The sequence below is a fragment of the Dermochelys coriacea genome, chromosome 3, assembly GCF_009764565.3.
Source record: "Dermochelys coriacea isolate rDerCor1 chromosome 3, rDerCor1.pri.v4, whole genome shotgun sequence".
NCBI classification, from domain to species: domain Eukaryota; kingdom Metazoa; phylum Chordata; order Testudines; family Dermochelyidae; genus Dermochelys; species Dermochelys coriacea.
Window position 1 is genome coordinate 62565235 of NC_050070.1, and position 24930 is coordinate 62590164.

Consider the following 24930-nt stretch of genomic DNA (forward strand, 5'->3'; position numbering starts at 1 on the left):
ACCCATTGTTTCATGTTCTCTGTGTGTGTGTATATAAATCTCTCCTCTGTTTTTTCCACCAAATGCATCCGATGAAGTGAGCTGTAGCTCACGAAAGCTTATGCTCTAATAAATTTGTTAGTCTCTAAGGTGCCACAAGTACTCCTTTAATTTTAATATGAAATCTCTACCTGCAAAAAATTGGGATGAAATATGTGGGATGTACTTTATAATTACTTATTTTCTGCTAAAAAGATTCTGGTTTGCTTTAAGTACTATAAATGCACAGTTTTCATGAATTTTTCTTAAGAAGCTTCTCTCCTCTAGAGGCAATACTGCAAATTGCAGTGTATTATGGGATTTAAGATTGGTTGAATGAATTCCCCACAGGGATGTCGGATATATTTGCACAGGAAAGCATGTTTTCCAGTGGATGGAACTCTGGACTAGGAATCAGGAGGTTTCTATTCCCACATCTCTCATTATGAGGAAAGTCACTGCACCGCTCTGTGCTTCAAAATAGCCTTCGGTAAAATGGGGAAATCGTTTAGCAAGCACTTGGAGATGAAACAGCCTCTATAAAACCTAAGTATTATTATTTATTTAAAGTTGTGGTGACCTTTGGGACAGATTATTTAGGTATGTAAAATATGTCCCCAGCATACAATCATTAAAACAGTAAAATTAGAAGCCACCAAAGTGACAATTGTCAGTCAAAAAAACCCTAAAACTCCTCCACAAGGGCCTAAACCTGAAGTCCTGGAAGTTAGACCCATCCCTACTCAACCAATTTAATATCAGTTGTGCACTAATTTAAGTCATTTGAGAGTTTGGATCCTGGCAGTTGTTATATGGTGATAGGAAGCTCAGACACTCGCCAATCCAGACAATTTCTGCACACTCAGAACTAACAATTAGCTGGTCTCTAATGAAGAACAGCAACTGTTATATGTCCTCATGTAAAATTATGAGGCTGATTATTAAGCAAACATAGTGCCACCAGTTTTTATGATATTTGCAGAACGCAGACGAGCACATTATAAATCCCCCCAAAAGCCTTACAATATAACATGGATGAGAAGAAGCACAGCACAACAAAACTGGGAGGGAGAGGGTGTAGAGAGCTTAATGGTGAGGAAATAAACATAGGAGGGGTTTTATGGATAAAGTTAATTTTAAGGAGGAATACGAAGCAGAAGATGACCCAAAGAGAGGACTGGATTCCCCACTCCATTAAGGGTACTTTCTGCTGAGCAAGTAGCCCAAAATGGTCTTGTGCAGGGGAACTTAACTGGCAGAAAGCTCCGCCGGCATAAGGGGATGGAGCCAGTATGTCACTGGTCTTCAAAGGGCAGAACATAGGTATAGTGAAGCAGAGTTCTACTGCATCTCCACAGACCTTAGGCCAGTGGCAGAAGTTGGTATAGTCTCCCTCCTGCTCTACTGAATCCTGGGGGTAGGCAGCCAAGGTTCAGAGAAACTCAACCACTTCTCTGCAGCTGCTCCTCTCCACTATATCCAAGCACAGTTTGGTTACAGTGGAGAACTGGGAACAGCCTCTTCCTCTTGCAAACAAGGACTAGTGCTCATCAGATAAGTTACCATAATTTTTGCTGCTATATTTGCAAAGAATGTGAGCTGAACAGCATACCAAAAATGGGCAAAACTAGTTTGAAGTTGCCTGTAGCTTGCTCTGAATGTAAATAGCTGAGCTCTGCTGGTACAAAACAATATATAAAAGCATTTCTTAGGCAAACTGGTTCACAGTTAATCAAGTGAATTGTAACTTTAAGAGTATCCTAGCAACTTCCCAACAGCCAGGGAAAGTCCCAGCTGACAATGTACACTGATGTGATTGTTCTACTTGTGCAGTCATCAAAACTCTGCAGTTAATCAAGAAGATAATTTGAAACATGAGACCGAGTTAAATTTGAACTAACAAAGGGGAATTTTATAAATGAACAACATCACTAAGACACTTCTTATGGTCAGAGCCGTCATCTCAGGACACGAACAGGTCGGAACAGCACAAAGCAAAGGTCAGATAGTTCTGGCAACAAAACCTCCCGTTATAAAAATAGATAGCACAATTGTACTGTGCAAAACTCTATGGTTCCATATTGCCAGCTCTCCATTTTGGAACTTTGCTGCAGAATATGTGATAGTAATTTTTAAAGTTTATTATTGTTTAAACACAGGATGATACAAGTCACACACTGAAACACAGGTACCACCAAAGACCCATCTGAAATTATAGAAGAATCATAGAAGATTAGGGTTGGAAGAGACCTCAGGAGGTCATCTAGTCCAACCCCCTGCTCAAAGCAGGACCAACTAAATCCTAGCCAGGGCTTTGTCAAGCTGGGACTTAAAAGCCTCTAAGGATGGAAATTCCACCACCTCCCTAGGTAACCCATTCCAGTACTTCACCATCCTCCTAATGAAATAGTATTTCCTAATATCCAACCTAAACCTCTCCCACTGCAACTTGAGACCATTGCTCCTTGTTCTGTCATCTGCCACCACTCATAACAGCCGAACACCATCCTCTTTGGAACCCCCCCTTCAGGTAATTGAAGGCTGCTATCAGATCCTTCCTCACTCTTCTCTTCTGCAGACTAAACAAGTCCAGTTCCCTCAGCCTCTCCTCGTAAGTTATCTGCCCCAGCCCCTGATCATTTTCGCTGCCCTCCGCTGGGCTCTCTCCAATATGATCACAATCATTTACATTATGTGTTTATCTCTGTATTCTTTTTTGTCTATTTAAACAAAGGCTATCCCCTGCCCTACTAACAACTTACATTGATATATATTGCTTTTTATCCCAAAATATATCAAAATGCTTTACAAACTTTAAATGATATGCAGAGCAATCACTTCACCACCTGTGAAATGCAGTTATCTCCAAAGTAACACCCAGTTTCTGCTTAGGAGAGCCCAGCAACATTACGCAGCAGATGAGCCATAAAGGGAAGATGAGAATGAGAACCACTGGTATACAATATTATGTTCCATAAAGCCCTTCTTCGGACCCTGCAGAGCTGTTTCTGTTACTGTAGTAGATCATCTGATAGTCTTCAAACAATGACAATTCTTGCTTGGTGGTAGCCAAGTCACCTTTTAAGGTTTCCAGAGACATTTTGGTCAATTAAAAATAAAAGCCCTCTCTGCACCTGAGTGGCTGCTTCTGATCTTTCAACTGTAATCAAATTTGTTTGCAGGTAAAACTAAAATTGGAAGGTGTAGCATGGAAAGAGAAAGAACTGTAGATCCAAGGTGGGCAGGAGGAAGGGAAATGTTATTAAGCGACTCACCTAATGTACTGGGTACAGTATTTTCATCTTCTTCAAGCCGATGTAAAATACTTTTCATATAATTAAGCACCAGTTTTGCATCAGAAAAAAGAAGGGAAATGTATGAAAGGTTCACAATCTTAAGCAAGTGATCTCCAACATGAAAAGGAACACAGATGTCCACTGAAATGACAGGAAAATTCAGTTCAGCAGCATATAATTACAGATTTAGAATTGGCCAAGGAATAGCAAAAAGTTCCATATGCTCTTAATGATCACAGCAGTTACATCATTGTTTTAGGTCTTAGTTTGCAAACAAACATCTGCAGCACAGTGCCTTCTAACAGCATGCAGATACCGTCAGTACACCATTAGAGTAAGAAATACTTCTATTCACTCTCTAATGCCATTTCTTGCAACTCCCATTCAAGTATTGAGAAGAACCAGCTCTCATAAGACCTGACAAGATTCCAATTCACACACCACAACAGAATGTTATTCAGGAGGAGAAACGACTTCCTCTATCAGCCAGTTAGAATTTTCCTGACATTCTGATCTTGCACCATTAAAGTCAATGGAGCAGATTTGGGCCTAAGGTAGTTGGTTAGCGAGAAGAAAATCAAGCATGGTCAACCTCTGTGAGTAATTACTTTCTGAATGGGAAATAAAAATAATAGTGATTTCATAATTCAATACCAGCTTCTGTTTTCAGAAAAGCTACCCTGCACAGAGAATTGTTCATATAGGTCCTGATCCAAAACTCACTGAAATAATGGGAATCTTTCCCTGGATTTCAATGTAAGTTTTGACCTTTAGTTTGTTTTCTGGTATATGTTACTTAGCTTTGTGTTTCATTTGGTAAAGTGTGTGCTTTAGATTTGAAAAACACACACATTATGCAGTAAATAAGCACGACCGGTAATTTTGCTACAAAGAAAATCAGCAAAAGGATTCAAGAAAATCACAAGTCAAGAAAACTACTTTGCTAAAGACGATCGCCATACAAAATCTTTACTCAAATTCTTTAATAAAAACCATTTTGTTAAAAATCAACATTGTTGTGATTGGAATTTTTATACAGAAAATTAATCAGAAGTTACAAAAGCAACTGATGTTACATAATAAATATAACTGGAATTAATACATATGCGAACAGTACTAAAGCATCTCTTTATAAACATTAAAAATGATTGTCTCTATGGCATGTTAATTTAACATCTCAATTATAAAATTCTCTTTGCTTTGTATTAAATGAACACATACTAATTATTTATTCTTGCACTAAAAATGTTAAAAGCTGCTTTTTCATGGTAGGAGGGTCCAGGCATCTGAGCCTGGCCCTCTCCCTCAGTCCTCTGAGCGTGCCACAAGACACTGGCAGATGTGCTCAAAATCTATCATGACCTTTTGTAAGTGTTTGGTTGGAGACATTCATGAAAAAATGTTGTTCTCTCCAAAATTACGTATGGCAGCTGGAACTGAAGATTATAAATCAACAGCCTTATGTATGCACAACTGGAGATGACAGGCCAGATTCTGGCCCATGTTACAGCACTTTCTGTTGCTGCAGTATTGAAAAAAGGGGTGTGAAGTTATTCTAAATGGGCTGATCAGAGTTTCACTGGCATGAAGAATGCTGGCCTGGTGTTGAGACAGCATAGCTGACTCTCCGACACACCCTCCTGACTCACCTTGGAAAGGGGGCGTACCAGGAGCATGGTTCAGAGAGACAGGATGACCAGAGCACACTGTGCTCCTGTGATCTCCGGGCAACGTAACAGTCCCTTGGGGTTCTTACAAAACTAGCTAAATTTAGAGTAGCTCTGCAGCCAGACTAGTCCCTGGCTGCCAAGAGGATGAGAGAAGCATAAAGGTGGCTTAAAGTCACCTTTGCGTCCCTCTCTCATCAGCTATGCTGAGCACAAATCAGACACAATTTGAGATCTATTTTAGCCTGATATATCTGGGACCAAACAACTTCTTAAATGACAAGAAATTCTGTTAAGATGTGGAAAAAGCTGCTGATCCTGAGATACTTGTTTTCTATATAGAGTCTTCTGTGACTCACTATAGCATGAGTGCCTTTTATATTCTCTTTTCACCTATTCCTTTATTCTAAGTGACCACCTATCATTCCCCGCACAACATGTTCCTTTTCATAAAGATGAAATTACATGTGCCTTTCCCTAACATCACAAGGAGGCACTCTGAATGCATCACAGAGAGCAGATGTCAATAGCCAAAGGGAGGAACTCCAAATCAAGGGTAACACACTATTAGCTACCTTCAGATAAAGCACCATATTCCACACCATTTTCTTATGTCAGCTGGCTGACGTGGGAATCCGGTGGTTGCTCCCGAATGCAGGCTCTCACATAACAGCACACTGAACCATTAGCCAATTCCTGTGCTTATATTTCTATTATTTTACATTAAATAAAGTATGTGTGAACAGTACAGTACTATGCTTTATGCATCACACTCTGGAGTCCATTACTAGAGTTGAAAAAAATTTAAGAAAAAACACAAAGCCAAGTATGCAAACTCACAAGGTGCCCCATTAGCAGTTCTGAACATTTATAATTTTCAAGAAATTATTTCCTTCCAATTATGAATTCTTTTTTACATGGAAACGAGATCTACAGCAGGGGTCTGGCCTGGAAGATAAAACAAGTATACACTGTACTAGTACATACAACACAAGGCTAAATCACATTGTAAACCCAACTGTAATGATTTAATTAGGAAGGAAAGAGGGAGAGGCAATGGGCTAACTGAGAACTTCTATGGGTTTCTGCAGCATCAGTTCTCTAATAGGCAGTAGACAACATGTTTCTGTAAAGGGAGAACGAGCAACAACTCCAAATTATAAGAATCTTCTATATTTAAAGCATTCAGGATCTCATTTATAGCACATTTGTCCCAATATATCAGAGCACCTTCTCAGATTCTGAAATCAGTCAACTGATAACATGGATTTATAGAATCTGAGGTTTCAATAACTTTCTGCCATCTCACACAAATATTTTGGTAGGTCATATTTAACAATGCACAGTTATCTCAATTTTAAAAAATGTTTGTATGACTTGGAGATAGTCAGATTTTGCAATATTTCTGGAAATTATTTTAAAATATACTGGATTTATTAACTTTCTCCTAACTCATTACCTAAATTCTCAGCAGTTCATATGTTTTATTTTCAGTGGGGACTTCAAACCCACTTCAATAAGAGTAATTTGGCTATGGCATAGATTTTCCCAGAACAGTATTTAGATATGCCATGCAAAGCTAGCTTACAACAAAAAGGTTGATGTGGCTATGACTCTTGGCCTTCCAAACTGTAGGCTGAATTATCCCGCTTCCCCTCATTATCTCTATTATTTTTAGTCCAATTGGGGAAAGCAAACAAGCAAACAAAATGCAGCAGCTATATATAGGACCACTGCATTAACTGAACTGAATCTATTTTGAAGTGTTTGAACAGCCCAGTGGAATAATGGCATTGCACACCCTGGCAGGAGACAAGAGTGTGGAAAGTATCATGGGACCTTTCCACTGCCACAGGCAGAGACTCGTGAGAAAAGTGATGCAGGTCATGTTTGGCTCTAGAAAAGCAGGTATAAGTGTTCCCCAACTATTTTCCCTCCCATCCAAATCCATGGAAGAGCATTAATAGTGGCCTTTTGGAATACCACCAATTTTCCCTGGCAGTTGCACAGATTTGATAGTGGCAAATGCACATACAGAGAGTAGACTAGAATATGAGTAGGGTAGAAATAGTATCACGTCCTGAATGAAGAAGTGACCAAATACCCAAACTCAGTTTCATTATATTGGAATCTGTCAGGAAATTCCCTCAAGATTATTGGCTGTGGTATGTAAAAAATAATCACCGCAACTCTTTATCTTCATGGTCTGTATTTGGAAAGACACATTAAAAAAAACTAACTGCACAAGGAACCAGACTGGTTAGAGTAGGCCAGATTGGTATATCTGAATGTGCAGTATATATTTCCTCTATACAATATATTATCGATTGAAATCATCCCTTCATAAGGCTTTTTAATATCTGAAACTTTTCAAATCTGTATATAATAAATACTGTATTAAAATATTTGGATAGTATTTACACACACAAGTTATATAAAAAGGTGGTCATCACAGGATTACTTCATCAATTTCATCTTCGAAAGAATTAACAGCCTTAATTGCTGGCCTGCTTGTTGTGTGCTGTAAATGGTGCCTATTTGGCTTAAAATTTCTTCCTTCACTGAAAAAAAAATCATCATCATCTTAACTTTATTGCTTTTGCCCGGAGCAAGAGCACTGCCCGGAATCACAGTCAGCTTCCAAAGGACTTGAGTCACTGCTTTTAGATGGAAGGACGGTGTTGGCACTAGTTCCAAAAGTTGCTCCATTAAATTAGACTTTTTCTCTTTCTTAGTATTGAAATCTGTATTTTCTTTAGTATTTTCTTCTAAGACAATACTTTTTTGATTAAGCCACTTGGCTTCCCGGATCCTTTCCCAAAGGAGGTACGTAACTACCAAATGTCAAATCATTACTTGAATCTGTAGTTCTAAAATTTTGCCGCTTCTGTCCCTCTGCTTTTGTAACAACATCCTGGCTGTCATATACTGGAAATCCATTAAACAATTTCTCTGTTGTCTCTAAGAACTGGTAAGTTTTCTCATTTTTCTCTAGGGAGTCAGATTTTGATGTTGTATCTGTGAGGCGTGCTTGCGAAGCAAGTTTCATACTAATAGCGTTTTGAGTTTCTCTGTCAATTTTAGATATTTTAGCCAGCAGCAACTCTTTTTTTTGTCGGTCTTCTTCTAGTTTTTCAGTGTTGGATGTCTCATTTTCAGTTTTATATATTTCTGACTCAATTATTCTTTCTTCTTCTTTAGCCCAGAAAAAGTTATTTTCTTTTTTCCTTCTGTCAAATTCTTCTTTTTTCCACTCTGCATGGAAATTTTTTAAAAGTTATTTGACATTTTCTGATATTTAAAGCAATTTTTATTTTTTTTTTTAGATCATATACAAAAACAAAACTTTTAAAATTCTTACAACTAGCACTGGTTTATTTTTTAAAGAAGTCATTTTTCATAAACATATTTACAATTAGACACAGGCTAAATCTTCTACCCTAACTTAAAACAACACAGCCATTTTGTAGTGTAGTTGCATTATTCATCTCTTATAGTAGTTTCATATTCTACTGATTTTATCCTTGCCCTGTATTTGAACAGAGATGAATATAGCATCATTGATTTTAATAACTCTGACAGAGTGCTTTATATTTCTCTGTCAACATCACTGACTTCAAGACAACTTTGGAATATACTTATTTTGTGAACTGCTACTGCAAAGCCAACAGGACAACAAAATACAAAATGAGTAATAATTTTCAATGGTTTGTTTTTCTACAGTAGGGAGCAATTTAAAATATTACCTCTTCCTTACTTGGGTGTCTGCAGGCCATAGTGTGTGTTGAAAATACCTCTGCACAAGCTTTCTGTGCACCATCAACTGAATATAAATGATTATTTGCAAAAACAGGACACACCACTTTTCACAGGTACAAATGGCTACATGAGGTGTAAGGGGGCGAAAATCAGGTCCTTCCACATATGAATTGCATGCACAATGGATTTAAGAGTTTGTGGCCAAGTGATTGAACACACAAAGTTGCATGCACACAAAGGCGGTTTTCTGAATATTTACCGATCCAAAAAAGAATTTTCCTGTCTGAATATAAAGTTTTAAGGTAGGTTCAGATTTGAACAAGAACAACCTGACACACATGTACAGAATGGATCCTGCCGATCAGGAATCCTCTCTGAAGAGTTGGGACATGGACTTTGGTGGTGACAGCACTGACAACAATTTGTACTTGTACTGCACTTTATACCAAGCTTATGAAAACAAAATGCAACAGTTGATATTTTTCATCTACATATGGCATAACATCTCCACTATGAAGAAGTAGGCAGCTGAATTTGAGTGAGGAATGCTGGGGAAAAAAATCTTATTTTTATAGTAAGATGGATGTGTGTGTTATTAGGACTATTTTACCCCAAGACACCAGGGGGGCAGATTCTGAGTTGGTGCAAACTGTCCACTGACTTTTTTTCATGGATATTTTTTTCAGCTGTGGTTCTCCACAGTTGGTATTTGGCTTGTCTTGAGGCAGCAACAGCAGGGCACAGGAAGGAGGTTACTTTGTATCCCTTAAAATTTTCTGTTTTGACCTTGTTCACATTAAACCATTTATCCTTTTTAGAGGTTTTCCTTTTCCAGAATCAATTTGTTGTTTTCAAGAGAAGCGTTATAAGCCTCATTTGATTGGTATTTTATTTTGTCTAGATTTTCCATCTTGGCAGTAGCCACAGTTTTCTTACCATCACATAGTTTCTGGGCTTTCTCCTCTAAAGCCTGCAGTTCTTGGTCATGTTTCAATTTCTCCTCCATCTCCCTGTTCCGTTCTTGCCTTAGATGCTCTGCTTGTTCTTTCCATTCTTTTTTCTGAGTTTCCTGTTCCTGACATAAATTGATAAAAGAAAGCGTGATAGAAAATTTCTGCAAGAGCTTTTTTTGTTTATTGTTAAACACAAAAATTCTTCCAAATCGGAATGATATTAAGGACTTCAGTGAAGCCACTCCAGTTTACCTCAGCTGGGGAAATGGCCCTAAAACTGTTATCAGACCTAACATGGTCGTAAGTACTTGCAAACCATCAACTTGATTTTGTATGGCGTCTTCAATAAAAACTGCATCCTGTAATGCTTCATACTAAAATGTATTTGTTCTGTATTGTATAGCGCCTTGCACAATGAAGTCCTGGTCCATTGGCCAGGAATGGCAAACCATGGCCACTGGGAGCTGCGGGGGCTGTGCCTACAGATGGTCAATGCAAACAATGTCTCACAGCCTGCTTACCGATTATCCTGATGGGCCTTGTGCCAAAGGTTGCCGACCCCTGGCCAAGGCAGATCATCCAAATCTACTACATTTTAAAGGACTCATGCACCAAAGTTTATAGATAATGGAGAAGATTTTAGAACTGAAGACCTAGGAATCAAACTGCTAACCCTGAAAAAGCTTCAGCTGCTACAGAAAGCAGCAACACAGGCCTACCAAGAGCACCACCCTAATGCTCTACCTGCTGAATTGATTCCCAGCTGTACAGAGAGACATATTCAAGATTTCAGTCCTGGTAATCAAAACTCCTCCTTGAAATTGATCCAAGCAACTTTAGGGAACCACTTCTCTCTCTCTGACATCATGACTTCCTAAATCATTACTTTCTTCTGAACTAACAGAATGGTCAACTACAAGGATAAAAACCTGTGAATGAGGAAACAAGGCTTTCCAAACATGGAATTTCCTTCTGGCAGAGATCAGAATGACCATGAATCTCAATGCTTCCTAAGCTAAAAGTTACACTTTTCTTTAAGCTTAGTTTTCCACAATTGAAAGAAAATATTATAAATGTGGGGACGGAAAGAAACCGGAGATTCTTGTGGATATTTCACTTTTAAGCGAAGTCTGATGTATTCCATGATTCTACAGCTACGGAATTTACAGCACACTTGGTAGTCTCTACCTTACTAAATGTACACCTTCTTGCAGCTCCTCAGTGCATAAGTTAAAATTCTCATACCCTTTAAACATTTGTACAGTGAGTGCAAGTAGATCTATGGAGGTGAACTAACATCACCTTACACTTCACTTTAATTTTGTCCTTATGGATCAAAAGTATTAAAAATCAGTGAGATACTATTTTATAATTAAGATGTTAACAGCAAAAAACATTGGGATAAAGATAACAGAAATATATTTCATGCTTTACATAGGGGAGCAGGATTTGGATACTAGTGCAATGGGACAAAGCACTAAAATCCATGATTGCAGAAAAAGGCTGGAAGTAAAAAGTAAACCATAATTAAGGCTCAGCAAAAATACTGAGAACAAGAGACTACTCAAATATCTAGACTAGAAATAGAGAAGAAAAAAAAACCAAAATGTCAAGTCAGTAGGGATTACAGTGAAATGATAATAGGTAATTAGAAGCAGAGCAAGTTAATGATAGTCAACAGGATTCAGAGGAACATGAAATTTAAACAGGATCATGTAAAACTGTAATTAGGTCTGAGTGCCTAATCATTTTCCTAAGATATGAGGATGTCTTTCCTAAAATATAAATTAGACCTTAGGAAATGTAGCTTCTTAGCTGGATTATTTGGAACTATAAAATAACTCACCGTTCTGAGAAGTGTCTCCTCTTCTTTCTGATCTGTTACATAAACAGAAACAAACTCTGGTGGTGGAGGAAATTGTATTGGTGAGAAGTACCCACTAGTCTGTACTCCTTTTGTAGTCTGGAATCCTTTTTTAGTATTCTGGCTGGTGGCTGTAATGAATATATACAAAAACAAAGATTCATAGATACTAAGGTCAGAAGGGACCATTCTGATCATCTAGTCCGACCTCCTGCACAACGCAGGCCACAGAATCTCACCCACCCACTTCTACGAAAAACCTCAGCTATGTCTGAGCTATTGAAGTCCTCAAATTGTGGTTTAAAGACGTCAAGGAGCAGAGAATCCTCCCTCAAGTGACCTATGCCCCACGCTACAGAGGAAGGCGAAAAACCTCCAGGGCCTCTTCCAATCTGCCCTGGAGGAAAATTCCTTCCCGACCCCAAATATGGCGATCAGCTAAACCCAAAGCAAGTCACATTTTAATTTTTTGGTAATTCAAAATATTCCCAAATAAAAAAGAACCCAATTTTTTTTTAAATTGTCATCTTTGCATCTCATGAATTTATACCTAGGAGCTAATAGTATTCCTATAACTTAGAAGAATACATAAAAGCATCCTGATCTAGTGAAGATCAGCAGGTTTTTTTTGTTTTTTTAGTGTGGCTGATCTCTACTTAAGAAAAAAAGAAAAAAAAATCTATGTCCATTTTGATGAAATTTTGGAGCAAAAACAATTATTTGAAAGGACAAAAAATAAATCCACACAAAACAAAGCGTTACATGTTTCTGAAAGTATCTTAAAGTCAAAGTACCTCATAATTAGGGCCAACGGGAACCTGTGGGAAATACTGCCAAACTCTAAGGAACTTTCCCAAGATTCTGGGGAAGTGTTTGGAAAATTCTGCAGATATTTCTAAGAGTCCCCAAATAATATGTTATTTAAATCTACTGAAGGGGTCTTTAAAAAAATCCCCCTTGGATACCTTTTCCCCACAATCTGCCAGTGGTCTAGATTTTGTCTATTTCCCTTCCCTCACAGATGCTCCTTTTAAAGAAACAAAAAGACCAACTTTAATATTATAGGATAGTCTATTGCTTGCATTTTTTTTGACTTGCAACCTTGTCTCTGTGAATGGCCTTTCAAATTAACCTAAGTACACTGGATGATGCATAATAGCAGGATATTTCCATTAAAGGGATCACCCATGAAACGGTTTAAAGTATAGACATCAAAACCTGCTTAAAATGCTACAGAAAACACTGTTTGCCTTACTCCTGGTGAGTAATCTTACTAATTCAGTGCGAGTGGATCTGGCCCTATATACACAAGTAAAACAAGGTTTCAGTCTGCCTGCAGGTTCAGGAAGATATCAGTACACTGGTTTGCATTTGAAAAATTATCTTCAGTCAGATGGATGTAATTCTTTTTTCAATGCATACTTAAATTCTGCTCTATTAACTGGAGTTAGCAAAAATTCAGAGAAACCCCTAAATCCACACAGTGATGTGGAATGACAATGGTGCATATTTCCAGTGGGTCTAATTATAATCAAGCTACCTGCTTGATTACTAGATGTGATTTAATAGCAAACTATTTCTAAACAAAGCCCTTTCCCTTCCCCCCCTCCATGAACATTTGGGATTACGTAAATTGCTGAATTGAGAGCGGACAGCCCTAGTGGTTTTGTTGGGGGTATGGTGGCTTCATTGTACTATTATTAGGGGACAGTCAAATAACTAATGACATGCATTGTAATTTTTGTTTTGACTGCTGTGTTTTACAGAGAGTGAAGAATTCCACAGCCTGGGACAGGACCTGGAAGGGTCAAAATGAAACAAACACTTAATGGCTTGAACACTGAAAAACAATAGAGTCTATTTGGTGGTAGCTTTTCTGTTTATATCCTCTTTTTAAATTACCTTTTTTCCTTTGTGTAACATCTGTGTCTTTTTTAGGTGATGGCTTCAACATACGGTTAGCATATATATTTTTTGCAACAAGTTCTCTCTCTTTTTCCTGATAATGAATGAGGTAGAGACAGCAAAGTTAAATTAATAAAGTTACATCAACTTATATTTAACAGCCATTAAAATAAATTGTGGCAAGGCTAAGCAACTGTGTAGTTTAAAGGAAAATTATATATATTTTGTTCATTCTTCATTGAATAAGGTCCTTGATTATTCAGCACGTTTACAGAGAACGTTCAAATTCTTAATATCACATTTCTAGTATATGGTTTCCTCCCCTCTCAAAAATCAGTTGATTGCCAAAATAGTCTCTAACATTTAGTATTATATCTTTGAACTAAGATAAAACTGAAGGCCAAAATTTTCATACAAAGGTGCTTAAAATTTTAGAAATCTAAATTGCAGATGTACGTGTGTACCATGTTAATTTTCTGTATTATACTAAGTATAAAAAAAAATCACATTAGCATTACTACCAGCTAGTGGACTGGGCAGTAACTCTGACAAGCAAGATCCGCTATATTACAGCTTTGGCAGCATTGTCAGAATTGGCCCTGGGTGTATTGTTCAGAAAGAGAACACAGCTGAGAACATGGAAAATTCAAGTACCATAATTTTTATGATGGTCAGCCCTGGGGATACAGGCCCTGTTTCCACAAGGTAGTTAGTACATGCTTATGTAAGTAAGTATATGAGTAGTCCCTTTGACTTCAGTGCTTAAATATCTTGCTGAATTGGAGCCATAAAGAATATCTTTGGAGCAATGCAGAGATTAAAATTGATCCTGTTGTGAGAAAAATTCCATTTTTTTTTTGCCTTGAGCTATATACAATACAGGGATATATTCCTCTCACATGGCTCTTACTAAAAAGAACATAGAAATGAATGTTGCCTAACCAGGAATACTGAATGTTAGTTAATAAATAGTGCTGGGATTCTTCTGATCATGAATGTATTTTTCAACGTATCGTAGTCTTCTTTAAAGGAATACTGTCAACTTAAGACCCATTTATTTGAAACTAGCAAGTTTATTTAACTTTACTGTTAACACTTTGATTACTGAAAATGAAAGTTTTAAAAACCCTATTTACTTTTCACAGCACATGCCAGTTACTTTTAATTTCTCTCAGATTGGGCAGTTAACATTACTTAAATCAGTTTCACTTTTATATCCCCCAAGGTGTTTAGCTGTTTAAAAACAACTTCTTCCAGTGGAACTAAAAGTCATGGAAACATTTCTATCAACCATAGGTTTCGTGAAACCTTTTTACACAATCTATATTTTGATCCAAATCTGAACTGACAGCTTCTCTTTCAGGAAGTACTGACTAAGTTAGTACTAAATAATACTGTGCATTATGATTTTTAAAACAATGGTTCTGATAGCCTAATTTTAGAACCTGTACACCTAAAACAAGCAAGTAATTGCTTGTACAGATAAAGTAAAAATGCATGCCAATTGCCAGCATGCATGTGCAATTACTCAATCTATCCTTTTCCTACCTAATGCAAATAATAAATAACGATGACTGACATTAACTCATTCCCTTTCATACAGGTATTCAAGAATCAGAACTTAGAAGATTAAATTTAAAAAGAGAGAGTGAACTCATATGCAGAAAAATGAAGTTACTTTTGCAAGGAATGATTAAAGTAAACTTGAAATATTTCAATAATAAAGTACTCCCACAGCTAAAAATGCCTTCAAGTGGCTGGAGTTTAATATTACAGTACATGATTTTTACCTTTAGCTTTTGATTTAGTTGTTGAAGCTCTTCTTGGAGAGCTTTATTTTCTTCTTGGGCCTCATGTACCTTTTTTTTCTCAGATTGCAACTGTCGCTGGAAACTGCTGTTATTGAGCTCAAGGTTTTTTGCCAAATCCTGCAGTTCATATGATAATAGAATGTTTAAAAAACAGCAATTTTTAAAAACAAACAAAAAATATAAAAATACTATTTGAGGGTCAACCTGACTCTGCCTCTAATATGGTACAGAGGCCATTTGACTTTGTGTCCACAGCAACTTGATCAAATCCAGAAGTTAATCAGAGGGGACAGCCACACCAGGTTTGGTTGGTGCCCAACCTCACCTCACCCACATACAGGGAGATAATTCTGAGGAGGCACTGGGCATTCACAATACCTCCCGGATTCTGTATGCTATTGGCACAGAGGCCATGTGACCCAAATTAGGGCTCTCAAACTGGCATATTAGAAATAAAAAAAAATCCATGAAAAACTGGGATAAGAATAAGGAGGAGAAGACATCCTCACAATATTTTCCCAACCTTCCTTTAACCATTTTTTGTGCAGGTTTAATTTTGGGGAACCCTGTCCTTGTGATAGCTGTTTAACGTGAACAGCATATAATGACACTGTGAGGAAGCAGAAAAATATCCAGAGTGCCTTTAAAGAAAAAAATCACTTTTATCTTACCTGGAATCACAAGTGCTAAAATGCCTTAAACCATAGAATCGTAGGACTGGAAGGGACCTCGAGAGGTCATCTTGTCCAGTCCCTTGCACTCAAGGCAGGACTAAGTATTAGTAGACTATCCCTGACAGGTGTTTGTCTAACCTGCTCTTAAAAACCTCCAATGATGGAGATTCCACAACCTCCCTACGCACTGGAATGAATTGCCTAACTATCCTGACAGGAACTTTTCCTAAAGTCCAACTTAAACCTCCCTTGCTGCAATTTAAGCCTGTTGCTTCTTGTCCTATTCTCAGAGGTTAACAAGAACAATTTTTTCTCCCTTTTCCTTGTAAAAAACCTTTTCTGTACTTGAAAACTTATGTCCCCCCTCGGTCTTCTCCTCCCCCAGTTTTTTCAATCTTCCATCAGAGGTCAAGTTTAATCATTTTTATTGATCTTTTATCTCTGGACTTTCTCCATTTTGTCCATATCTTTCCTGAAATGTATTGCCCAGAACTGGAAAATATCTGGTTACAGTATGGTAACATTACAGTACAGAACTAATGTTGTTTGGGTTTCCCAACTCTACATTTCCATACCTTGACATATTTGGATTTCACTTAATTTAACCTAAGTCTTGAATTTCCTAGGTTTATAATGCTTGGGATTTTTTTTTTTTTAATAATTATACCATCTCTAATTTTTTTACCTTAAATTTCCTACATAGGCACTCAATCTTAACTCCATCATAACATAGTCAAATATGAGTATAAATACCAGACAAAAACTAACACCACACATAACTGCTAGACAGTTAAGTTACTCTTATGTTACAGGACCAATATAAAATTAGTTTTGACTTAAAAGGGCTTTTTTTCTTTCCCATGGATATATAGTTTTGCTGACTAGAATGCAAACATTATGCACAAAATTCCCAAAATAAATACCTACTGTACATATATCTATAACACGAGATAACTTTGAATAAAATTATGATAATTCTTTGAGGCTGACTCAGCAGCCAGCCTATACAGAATAACCAAACATTGCATGGATGCAGAGTTATATTAGTTTTTAAGAGAATTTGTTTTAAAAAACATAATGTATTTTATAGAACTTCAGCATAATATCCTCTAAAATCCCTGAGGATCCTCCTCTTATACATGCTACCTAGTCAAGCATCATAAACTAGATTATGAAAAATTAAATTAGCTGCATACCTATCTGGAAGTTATTGCTAAATTGATTAGCATCTAGTTTAAAAATGCCAACTCTATAATATAAGCACATAAGATAAAACATACCAGTAACCAACATTATTAATAAACACATACATACAGTATACTGCACACATTGTAAAATGATTGTGCAGTCATGTACAAACAATTTACATAGTGTTACTTATTTGCAATAGAAACCATTCTCCATTCACCCTACCGCTGTAAAAATGGATAATTCAAATTAACGTAGGACACTCATACTGGAAAGAAGCATTCCTACTTGATTTGTTAAATTAAATTGTTAAATTAAAAAAGTGTGGGTGGGGGAAGTCAGGAAAGTTATTCACCTTAATTCTTTTCTCACTCTCATCCAGTCTGTTCTCTGCTGAGGCTAGCTTCTTTGCCAGTTCATCTCGTTCAGCTAAGTGCTTATCTTCAGAAAGCTTTTTCAATTTTTGCAAAGAATTTTTTGTCCTGTACAGTTCATCCTCTGAATCTTTCAGTCTTCTCTCAGTTGTGCGTTCTCTCTCTTGAGATTTTCGTAAGCGCTCCCTTAAAATTCTAATCTCATTGTTATGTCGCGCGAGGAGCTGAGAGATTTCATTTTCTGTATCTTCAAACTTATTTAAGGCTTTCTCCTGCCTGTACTGAAGTCTCTTCAGTGCCCTGTTTTCTTTCTGCAGCTCATCTAGTTTGATGTGGAGTTCAGTTAGCTCATTCCGAAGCTCATTGATTTTTAGCAGCCTGGCAGAAAGAACCCTTTTTGTAACAAGATCTATATCTTTTGTAGGAGAATCGCTATTGAGGCTCTGGGAGCGAAAACCCCACCTTCTCCCTCTTTTGGCTGGTGCATATTTGGAAACTGGTTTTTTAGTGGCTTTAAAAAAAAAAAAGCGGATTTTACCGTAAGGAACTAGGCAAGGCCCATTGTTATTTTTTTCTATATAAGCAGGCATCTTCCTTGAAATAAAGCCCTTTTTTCCTGAGAGATTTTTTTTACAATACCTATATCATGGTGGTTTTCTTTAGAAAAATCAAACACAAAAATGTTTATTCTCATTTTCATAGCTACAAGATAGAGATTTATGTTTACGATACACTGCAAAGCTGCTATATACTTTGATTTTCTTCTTACTCTGACTTTGAAACCAATTATGCTGCTTGCAACCATCAGAGTGAAATTATGAAGTAATCATCTGTAGTAGTTATATTTTTGTTCATTAATTTCAGATTACATTTTAAGTGTTTTAAATAGAAATACTGTATCTCTGTACACATTTAAAATGGTAATCATCAGAGCTTCAGCTAGTTTTGTAGCAAGTATGCTGCAATTTTATTAGATACATTCAAAAGTACATATATAGTATTTCTGGAAACCTGCTACTGTACTTGCTATAAAGACTATGACAACAATGGGTTCATTGCAGTTAGAAACAAAGTTCTAAACCCTATGATAATTTGTTCTTCTCTGATAAATTTTAGTTCTGTCACATGTTATTTTCCAAGGAGCATCCCCATTTTATTAGATTTATTAGATTTAATAGATATTAATCCCAATTAATTTAAAATATTATTTGTATGTGTGTTTCATATATAGAACATACAGATAATTTTTAAGTGATTTGGGATTAGTGTAGGTATATATATATATATATATATATATATATATATATATATATATATATATATAATTTTAATATATAAAAATATACTAATTGTAGTATTATACACACACACACAAGCTTAGCTTTGGACTTTTTACATAGCTCAAATCATAACGCAGAAGTCAAATAACCCACAGAAAAACTGTCATTTAGAGAACTGAACATATGCAGTTATTACTGAATTAATGCAGAATAACCTTTAGAAGCAATATATTGGATGCCATCCTATACCTGCCATTGCAGCTTCTGAATCATGAAACTGGTATTCAGCAGAAACACACTACAGTACACAAATCAGGTATTAGCTAAGAGGGAGCAAGCACTATCTCCTCTATTTTCCTTTTGGCACTTACTGTATCTCCTCTATTCTACAGACAGCATTCTATGGCAAAACAGCAGCTTTTCAATCTTTTCTTAGTTTTCTCCTAAGCATTTCACACACACACACACACACACACACACACACACACACACACACACACACACACACACACACACAATATTTCTGATACTCAGTTTTCCATAGCTTGATCATATACAATACTCAGTTTTCCTTTCATCTAGAGAGCATTTGGCACATTCATTCAGCTATGAAAGGGTTAGTTGAAAGGTTATGAAAGGTTAATAATTATACCATAGGGCAAACCGTTTGCTTCCACCTATTTAATGGGTTCAGATAAATTTACCAATATAGATTTTATTTTCCAATCCTTATCAAGCACTCCAAAGTCTCACATATGGTTTTGCACTTTTAACCATCTGTATAAATCTGGGCACGAAAGGTTAGTGTGGTGATCCTGCCATTTCTGAAAGTCATTTGACATGTATGCGTTCATGTCAACAGATACATTCAGTTTTTGCCACAAAACCTCAACAATCACCCTCTTTCTTCCACAACATACTGAAACCTGTAACAAAACCATGGTAATTTTGTTTCCCAGAGACCTACATGTAAAGCTAACATACAAACAGGAAGGGGAACCTGACACTCCTTAGTACAGCTGAATTGAGCACCATGTCAGCGCCAAATAGGCCAACAAAGAAAGAGGGTTTGAGGCCATGATCCATGGGCAGTTCATTGATTTGAAGCCTCAACATGATCTAGTTGGACTTCACGCACAACTAAGGCGACAGAATTTCACCAAGTGATTCCTGCAGCGAGCCCATTGTGACAGATATTGTACCACATGCAGTATATTTGGGGACTATTATATTGACTTTATGAATGTTATCTGTATCTTTGTGATACTATTGTATCACCCTTATAAAAACTTATCTGCAAAAGGAACTAAAAATCCTGGGACAAGTAAACAACTTGAAAGTACCACCACAGCTAGGGAGAATTGAGAAAACAAAAGACAGTGTAGGGTAGAAAGACTAAGAGCGAACGGATTGGAGACCCTCATTTTGATCCAGTCAACAGACGTGTGAACCTTTGTTCAAACCTTGCTGAAAGGCTGGAGAGACTGGAACCTACAAGGGTCTGCACATGACTGAGGCAGGCTTAAGTATGTGTTTAGACCTTTCATTTTTGGTTTTCTCTCTGCATTGCTTTTATCCTTAAATAAAAGTACTTTGCTTTGGAAGAGTTGTTCCATTACTTGCAACCACTTGCATACTCTGTCCATAGCCCCTTTGAGAGAAAGCAAAGCACAGGTGCTGGATTCCAATCAGGCCTGCTGGAATAATCACAATGAAGTACAGGGGGCTGCAGCCTAAAACCCCAGTCAGAAGGGAGAGGGATGCACGTCTCTGCCAAGAGAGATGTGAAGGCTAGAGTCCTGAGACTTGAGGGCACCCCTTGAGCAGACCAGAAGGGTCAAAGAAACTGTGAGACTCATAACTTCTGGCTGAGATAGAGTCTATCTTTTAGAAAGACAGGATATAGTGTAACTTAAACTGGAAGTTGTGTGCAATGGCTTAGTATAAGCAGCCAAAACTCAGCATAGAGGCTGTTCAGTCATTATCCACCTTAGGAGCCGCAGAGGAGCCTCTTCTCACTTCTTGCTGGGTGAGGAGTAAGTTCCATTACCTCCACAATCCCAGTCAGCAAAGCAGTTTACCAGGGAATTGGGGTGGGGGTATGCTGGTAAGGGAGATGGGAGTGGAATGAATTTTAACTTTGGAGAATAATCAGTTAAAACACTTTATTTTTGAAGCTCCAAGGATGGAAATATAAATATTTCTTTTGAGAAAGAACACATTGCATATAACTACAATGGAAAGTCTAGTAAAACATATATCCATAACAAAGATCTTTGGGACATTTTGTCCAAGAAATTATAAATATTCTTCCCTGGATTTAAGTATTATATATACACTGTATAACAAGGATTTACTTCAAGAAATCCAATGACAACCTTGGAAACATAAGCAGATCTGAAGTTCTATTGCAATTAGAGGATGGGACCAGGACAGAATTCACTTGTCTTTTTATCTCGTCAGAAAAAATAAATAATTCTAAAATTGAGTTTAGCAGAATTTTATAGACACAGGTTAATTTGAGTTATCAAAATAAAAGTTACAGACCACTTAACAAACATAAAATAATTTATATTTTCTTCCCTCAAAGTTTAAAATACTGCTGATACTTGTAGACTGTTTCGGGGTGCCATGTTTTGTGATCTACTTACCTTGGTAATGCACAAGGCTGCTCAATGTCTGTGTTTTGTGATCTTTTTTCCCATGGCTTGTAGACTGAGAGCTTAGTGAAAGTGATTGATCAGAAGCATGAGATGCATTATCTTCATCTGAATAGTAGGAGTTGCTATTTTTATCACCATCGGATGTTCTGTCATGGGCAGAATCCAAGCTCCTTGTTCTTTCTCCCATTTTTCAAATGACAGTTGTTCAGATTTTTCTCAAAGAATGTTCATTTTGACAGGGAAGACCTTAGTAGTAGCTATAGGTAGAACTGTTGGCTCCTTTCCAAATCTTTTTATCCTCACGTTCAGAACGTGAGCTCTTGGCGTTCATTTTCGCAATCAGGGGCATCATTCATAATGCATTTTTCTACAACAGTTAAAAAAAAAAAAAAAGAAAAGAAACTGAGAATATTTTAGTGGTTCAGCTTTTAGATTTCACATAGAAAACCCCCCAGAAAGGGCAAGATAATTCAGGATTCCCACAGTCTCATGCCAAACATGTTTGTGTATCAGCCTTGTCCATTATGTCAACAGGAATAGGTATCACTCTGGGAATTGCTCAATAGCCTTTTTGGGTATTGCACACAAAAACACCCTTCCCCTCCACCCAAAACAATGAAATGGCGGGTTTAAGCATTATGTCGTTCGACATTATAAAAAGTGATCAAGAGGTAATATCTGGACCACAATACTGATGACCGAATTCTTAAACTGTGGACCCAGAGTTGAGGATCACAGGCTTGGGGGTATTTGGTTTCCACAGTAACACTCTGCAAGACTAATGCCAGACACAAAAACTAGTGAGGAGACCCTCTGGAAATAGCTGATGCCCAGTAAAGGCCGACCTAGGCCTGAAGAGTTCTGGGCACAGCAAGGGACAGACAGACGTGAAACACAAGGAAGTGGCTGTTATCCCCCCTAGCGACGGTGCTGGTGGAAAAATCGGCGGCCCTGACCCCCAAGCCCCTCCCTCCCTCTCTCCCAAACCCAGCCCCCTCCCCGCTCCCAGCCCCCTCTCCTCAAACCTCCTCCCCGCACCCGCTCCCCTCACGCCCCATCCCGTCCTAACTCCCTCCACCCCACTCCCACTCCCAGTCCTGCCCATCCCCCACGCCTCATTCGCCGACCCCCCCCTCCCCCATCCCAACCCCCCGCCCCTTGCAGTGCAGCCGGGTCACTACGAGGCTCTGCCCAGCCCCCGCCCGGTACCTAGTGCCGCCGGCTCCGCGCCGCGCCGCGCCGCATCCCTTCCCAAGCCGACCCCCCGTCCCCCGCCCCAGGCCGTTGGCGGGCCCGGGCTGCGCTGCGCTTAAAGAGGCCGCCGCCCGCCTCGGGATATTTACAACGGGTTCCAGGGCAACGGGGCAAGGACGGAGGCGGGGAATGGGCGGGGCGGGGCGGGCGATCGGACACGAAGCCCCCCCATTGATTGCCCGTCCTGCCAAATCAACAGTGCATAGCCCGCCCCTGCTCCTGATTGGCTTCGGGGCGAGCGGCTTCGGGGCTTCCTATTGGCCGGGGGTTGGTGGGCGCTGCGCAGGGAGGGCTGCCGATTGGCTCTTATGCAAGAGTTTCGACGTGTGAACTCTGGCCTCTATGGGCGGGGGAAGAAAAAGAAGAAGAAGAAGAAAAGGCGAGGAGGAGGGGGGCGCAGTGCCGGGGCAGGGAGGCTGGGGCTGGAATGCGACCCCCGCTGCCCCATGGCTACGGCAGCGCCCCTTCCCCCCGGGAACGCTGTGGGGCTGCCCTGCGGACAAGCCAGACTGACAGAGCGGATCCACCAGTACAACTTTTGTGCAGACCTACCCGGTGTGATCAGCCCCAGCCCGGCCTGCCAGACCGCTCCCTCTGGGATAAAAGGCCCCGCACAATGCCGAGTCTTTAGTCTTCCCGTATATTAAGAGACAATCTGCCGATGAAGTGAGCTGTAGCTCACGAAAGCTTATGCTGTAATAAATTTGTTAGTCTCTAAGGTGCCACAAGTCCTCCTTTTCTTTTTGCAATCTGATGTCCAGCTTATTTGATGTCCAGCTTCCTGCACCAAGTCGCATAAGCCCTTCACCACCAAAGCACTATGGCTCAGATGCTCAGGTTCTTACTTTGGTGCCTTAAAGGTATGTAACTCCCACTTAGGCACCTAAAAACCTCTGAGGAGCTGAGCCAAAAATACTAAAAACATAGCACCTCCCTCCCCATATAACTCCCAGACCTCTGATACTAATCTCCAGGTCATTGTTGCGAAGTGACTCCCTCCAAAACTTAAAATGTCACATGGATATCTAAAAACAACACACAAGTTAGAGAACAGATAAAGCACATCTACAACCTTAACAGTTGCATTTGAATCTTTCGTTTGCTGTGAAACATACAAAAGTAAAGAGATACTTACCAAATACAGAATCAATTACCATAAACTAGAGGTGGAAACCCAGAGATTAAAGCAAAATGGTAATCCAGCAAGGAATGACTGTGCAACCAATGTATAACAGAGGAGAAACTGAAAAAGAAAAGTATTTTTGGAGTGCAAGATAGTCCCTTGTTAATAGATACCATTTTGGAAAAAAAATTAAAAACAAAAAGATGCACATTATATAATCCCATAGATCAAAAATTGATAATGACAATGAGGTTAAAATCCCCAAAAGTACAGTACTGTGGAAACCCATTCTGAGAAGATTTTGGCTGTACTAGTACTTCTCATGAATATATGAAATTTCTGTTTTAAAAAACTAAAAGACTAGCAACACACTAGAGTTTGTGAAAGAACTTTGAATTTGAAAATGGGCCCAAGGTACCTAAAAGATTGCCTCATCTTCTAGGACTGTGACTGCCAAGTGCCACTGTAAACTCCACTCTGGCATAGTAGCTTTAATCAAGGCTTTAATCAAGGCTGACATAATTCCCACTCCGGCATTAGCCCAGGGCTGAAGCACTCACACCTGAAGGAACTAATAACTATTTTAAACCTCACCACTTACCTATCCAAGTTAAAAGCACACCTTTTAAATCATGGCTTCACAAATGACAGCACAAAGCACATCAGCTTTAAATAATAGACCCACTCATGCAGACTTCCTTCTGGGGAGAGGAATGTGGATGGAAGTGTATATGGCAGATGCTATTCACCTCATTTAGTTTACTGCTGGAAGATGCCACAAAGATGAGAGTAGTATAAGAACTTGAAAATAATAGAATGTTATGCATATAGGTGTTATACACAGTAACCTCATGTGAAGGGTATCACTACATACTGTTCAAAGAGAGGCATTAATTAAACTTGCTTCAGAAAGGCAGAGACAGATCTTTGCTCAGATGCCTCACTCCAGAAAACTATCTTAGTACAGTAAAATACATGAAACATGCAGAGCTTCCAAAATTAATACTCGATCACTAAAAGGAAACAGAAACCTGAATAATACCAACATTGTAACCAATTTCAGAGTAGCAGCCGTGTTAGTCTGTATTCGCAAAAAGAAAA

At 38.5% G+C, this 24930-nt stretch overlaps 1 protein-coding gene across 1 annotated transcript; it reads right to left on the minus strand.

Moving 5' to 3' along the window:
* Nucleotides 1-4282: 4282 nt before the first annotated feature.
* On the minus strand, nt 4283-22870 carry LCA5 (lebercilin LCA5). The gene is given in 12 exon segments (XM_038397741.2): nt 4283-7562; nt 7565-7603; nt 7605-7681; nt 7684-7784; nt 7786-8236; nt 9677-9815; nt 11540-11688; nt 13460-13556; nt 15253-15390; nt 17491-18020; nt 21441-21819; nt 22662-22870. Coding segments are annotated over 11 exon segments (2052 nt in total). The 5' UTR covers nt 21640-21819; nt 22662-22870; the 3' UTR covers nt 4283-7430.
* Nucleotides 22871-24930: the final 2060 nt, after the last annotated feature.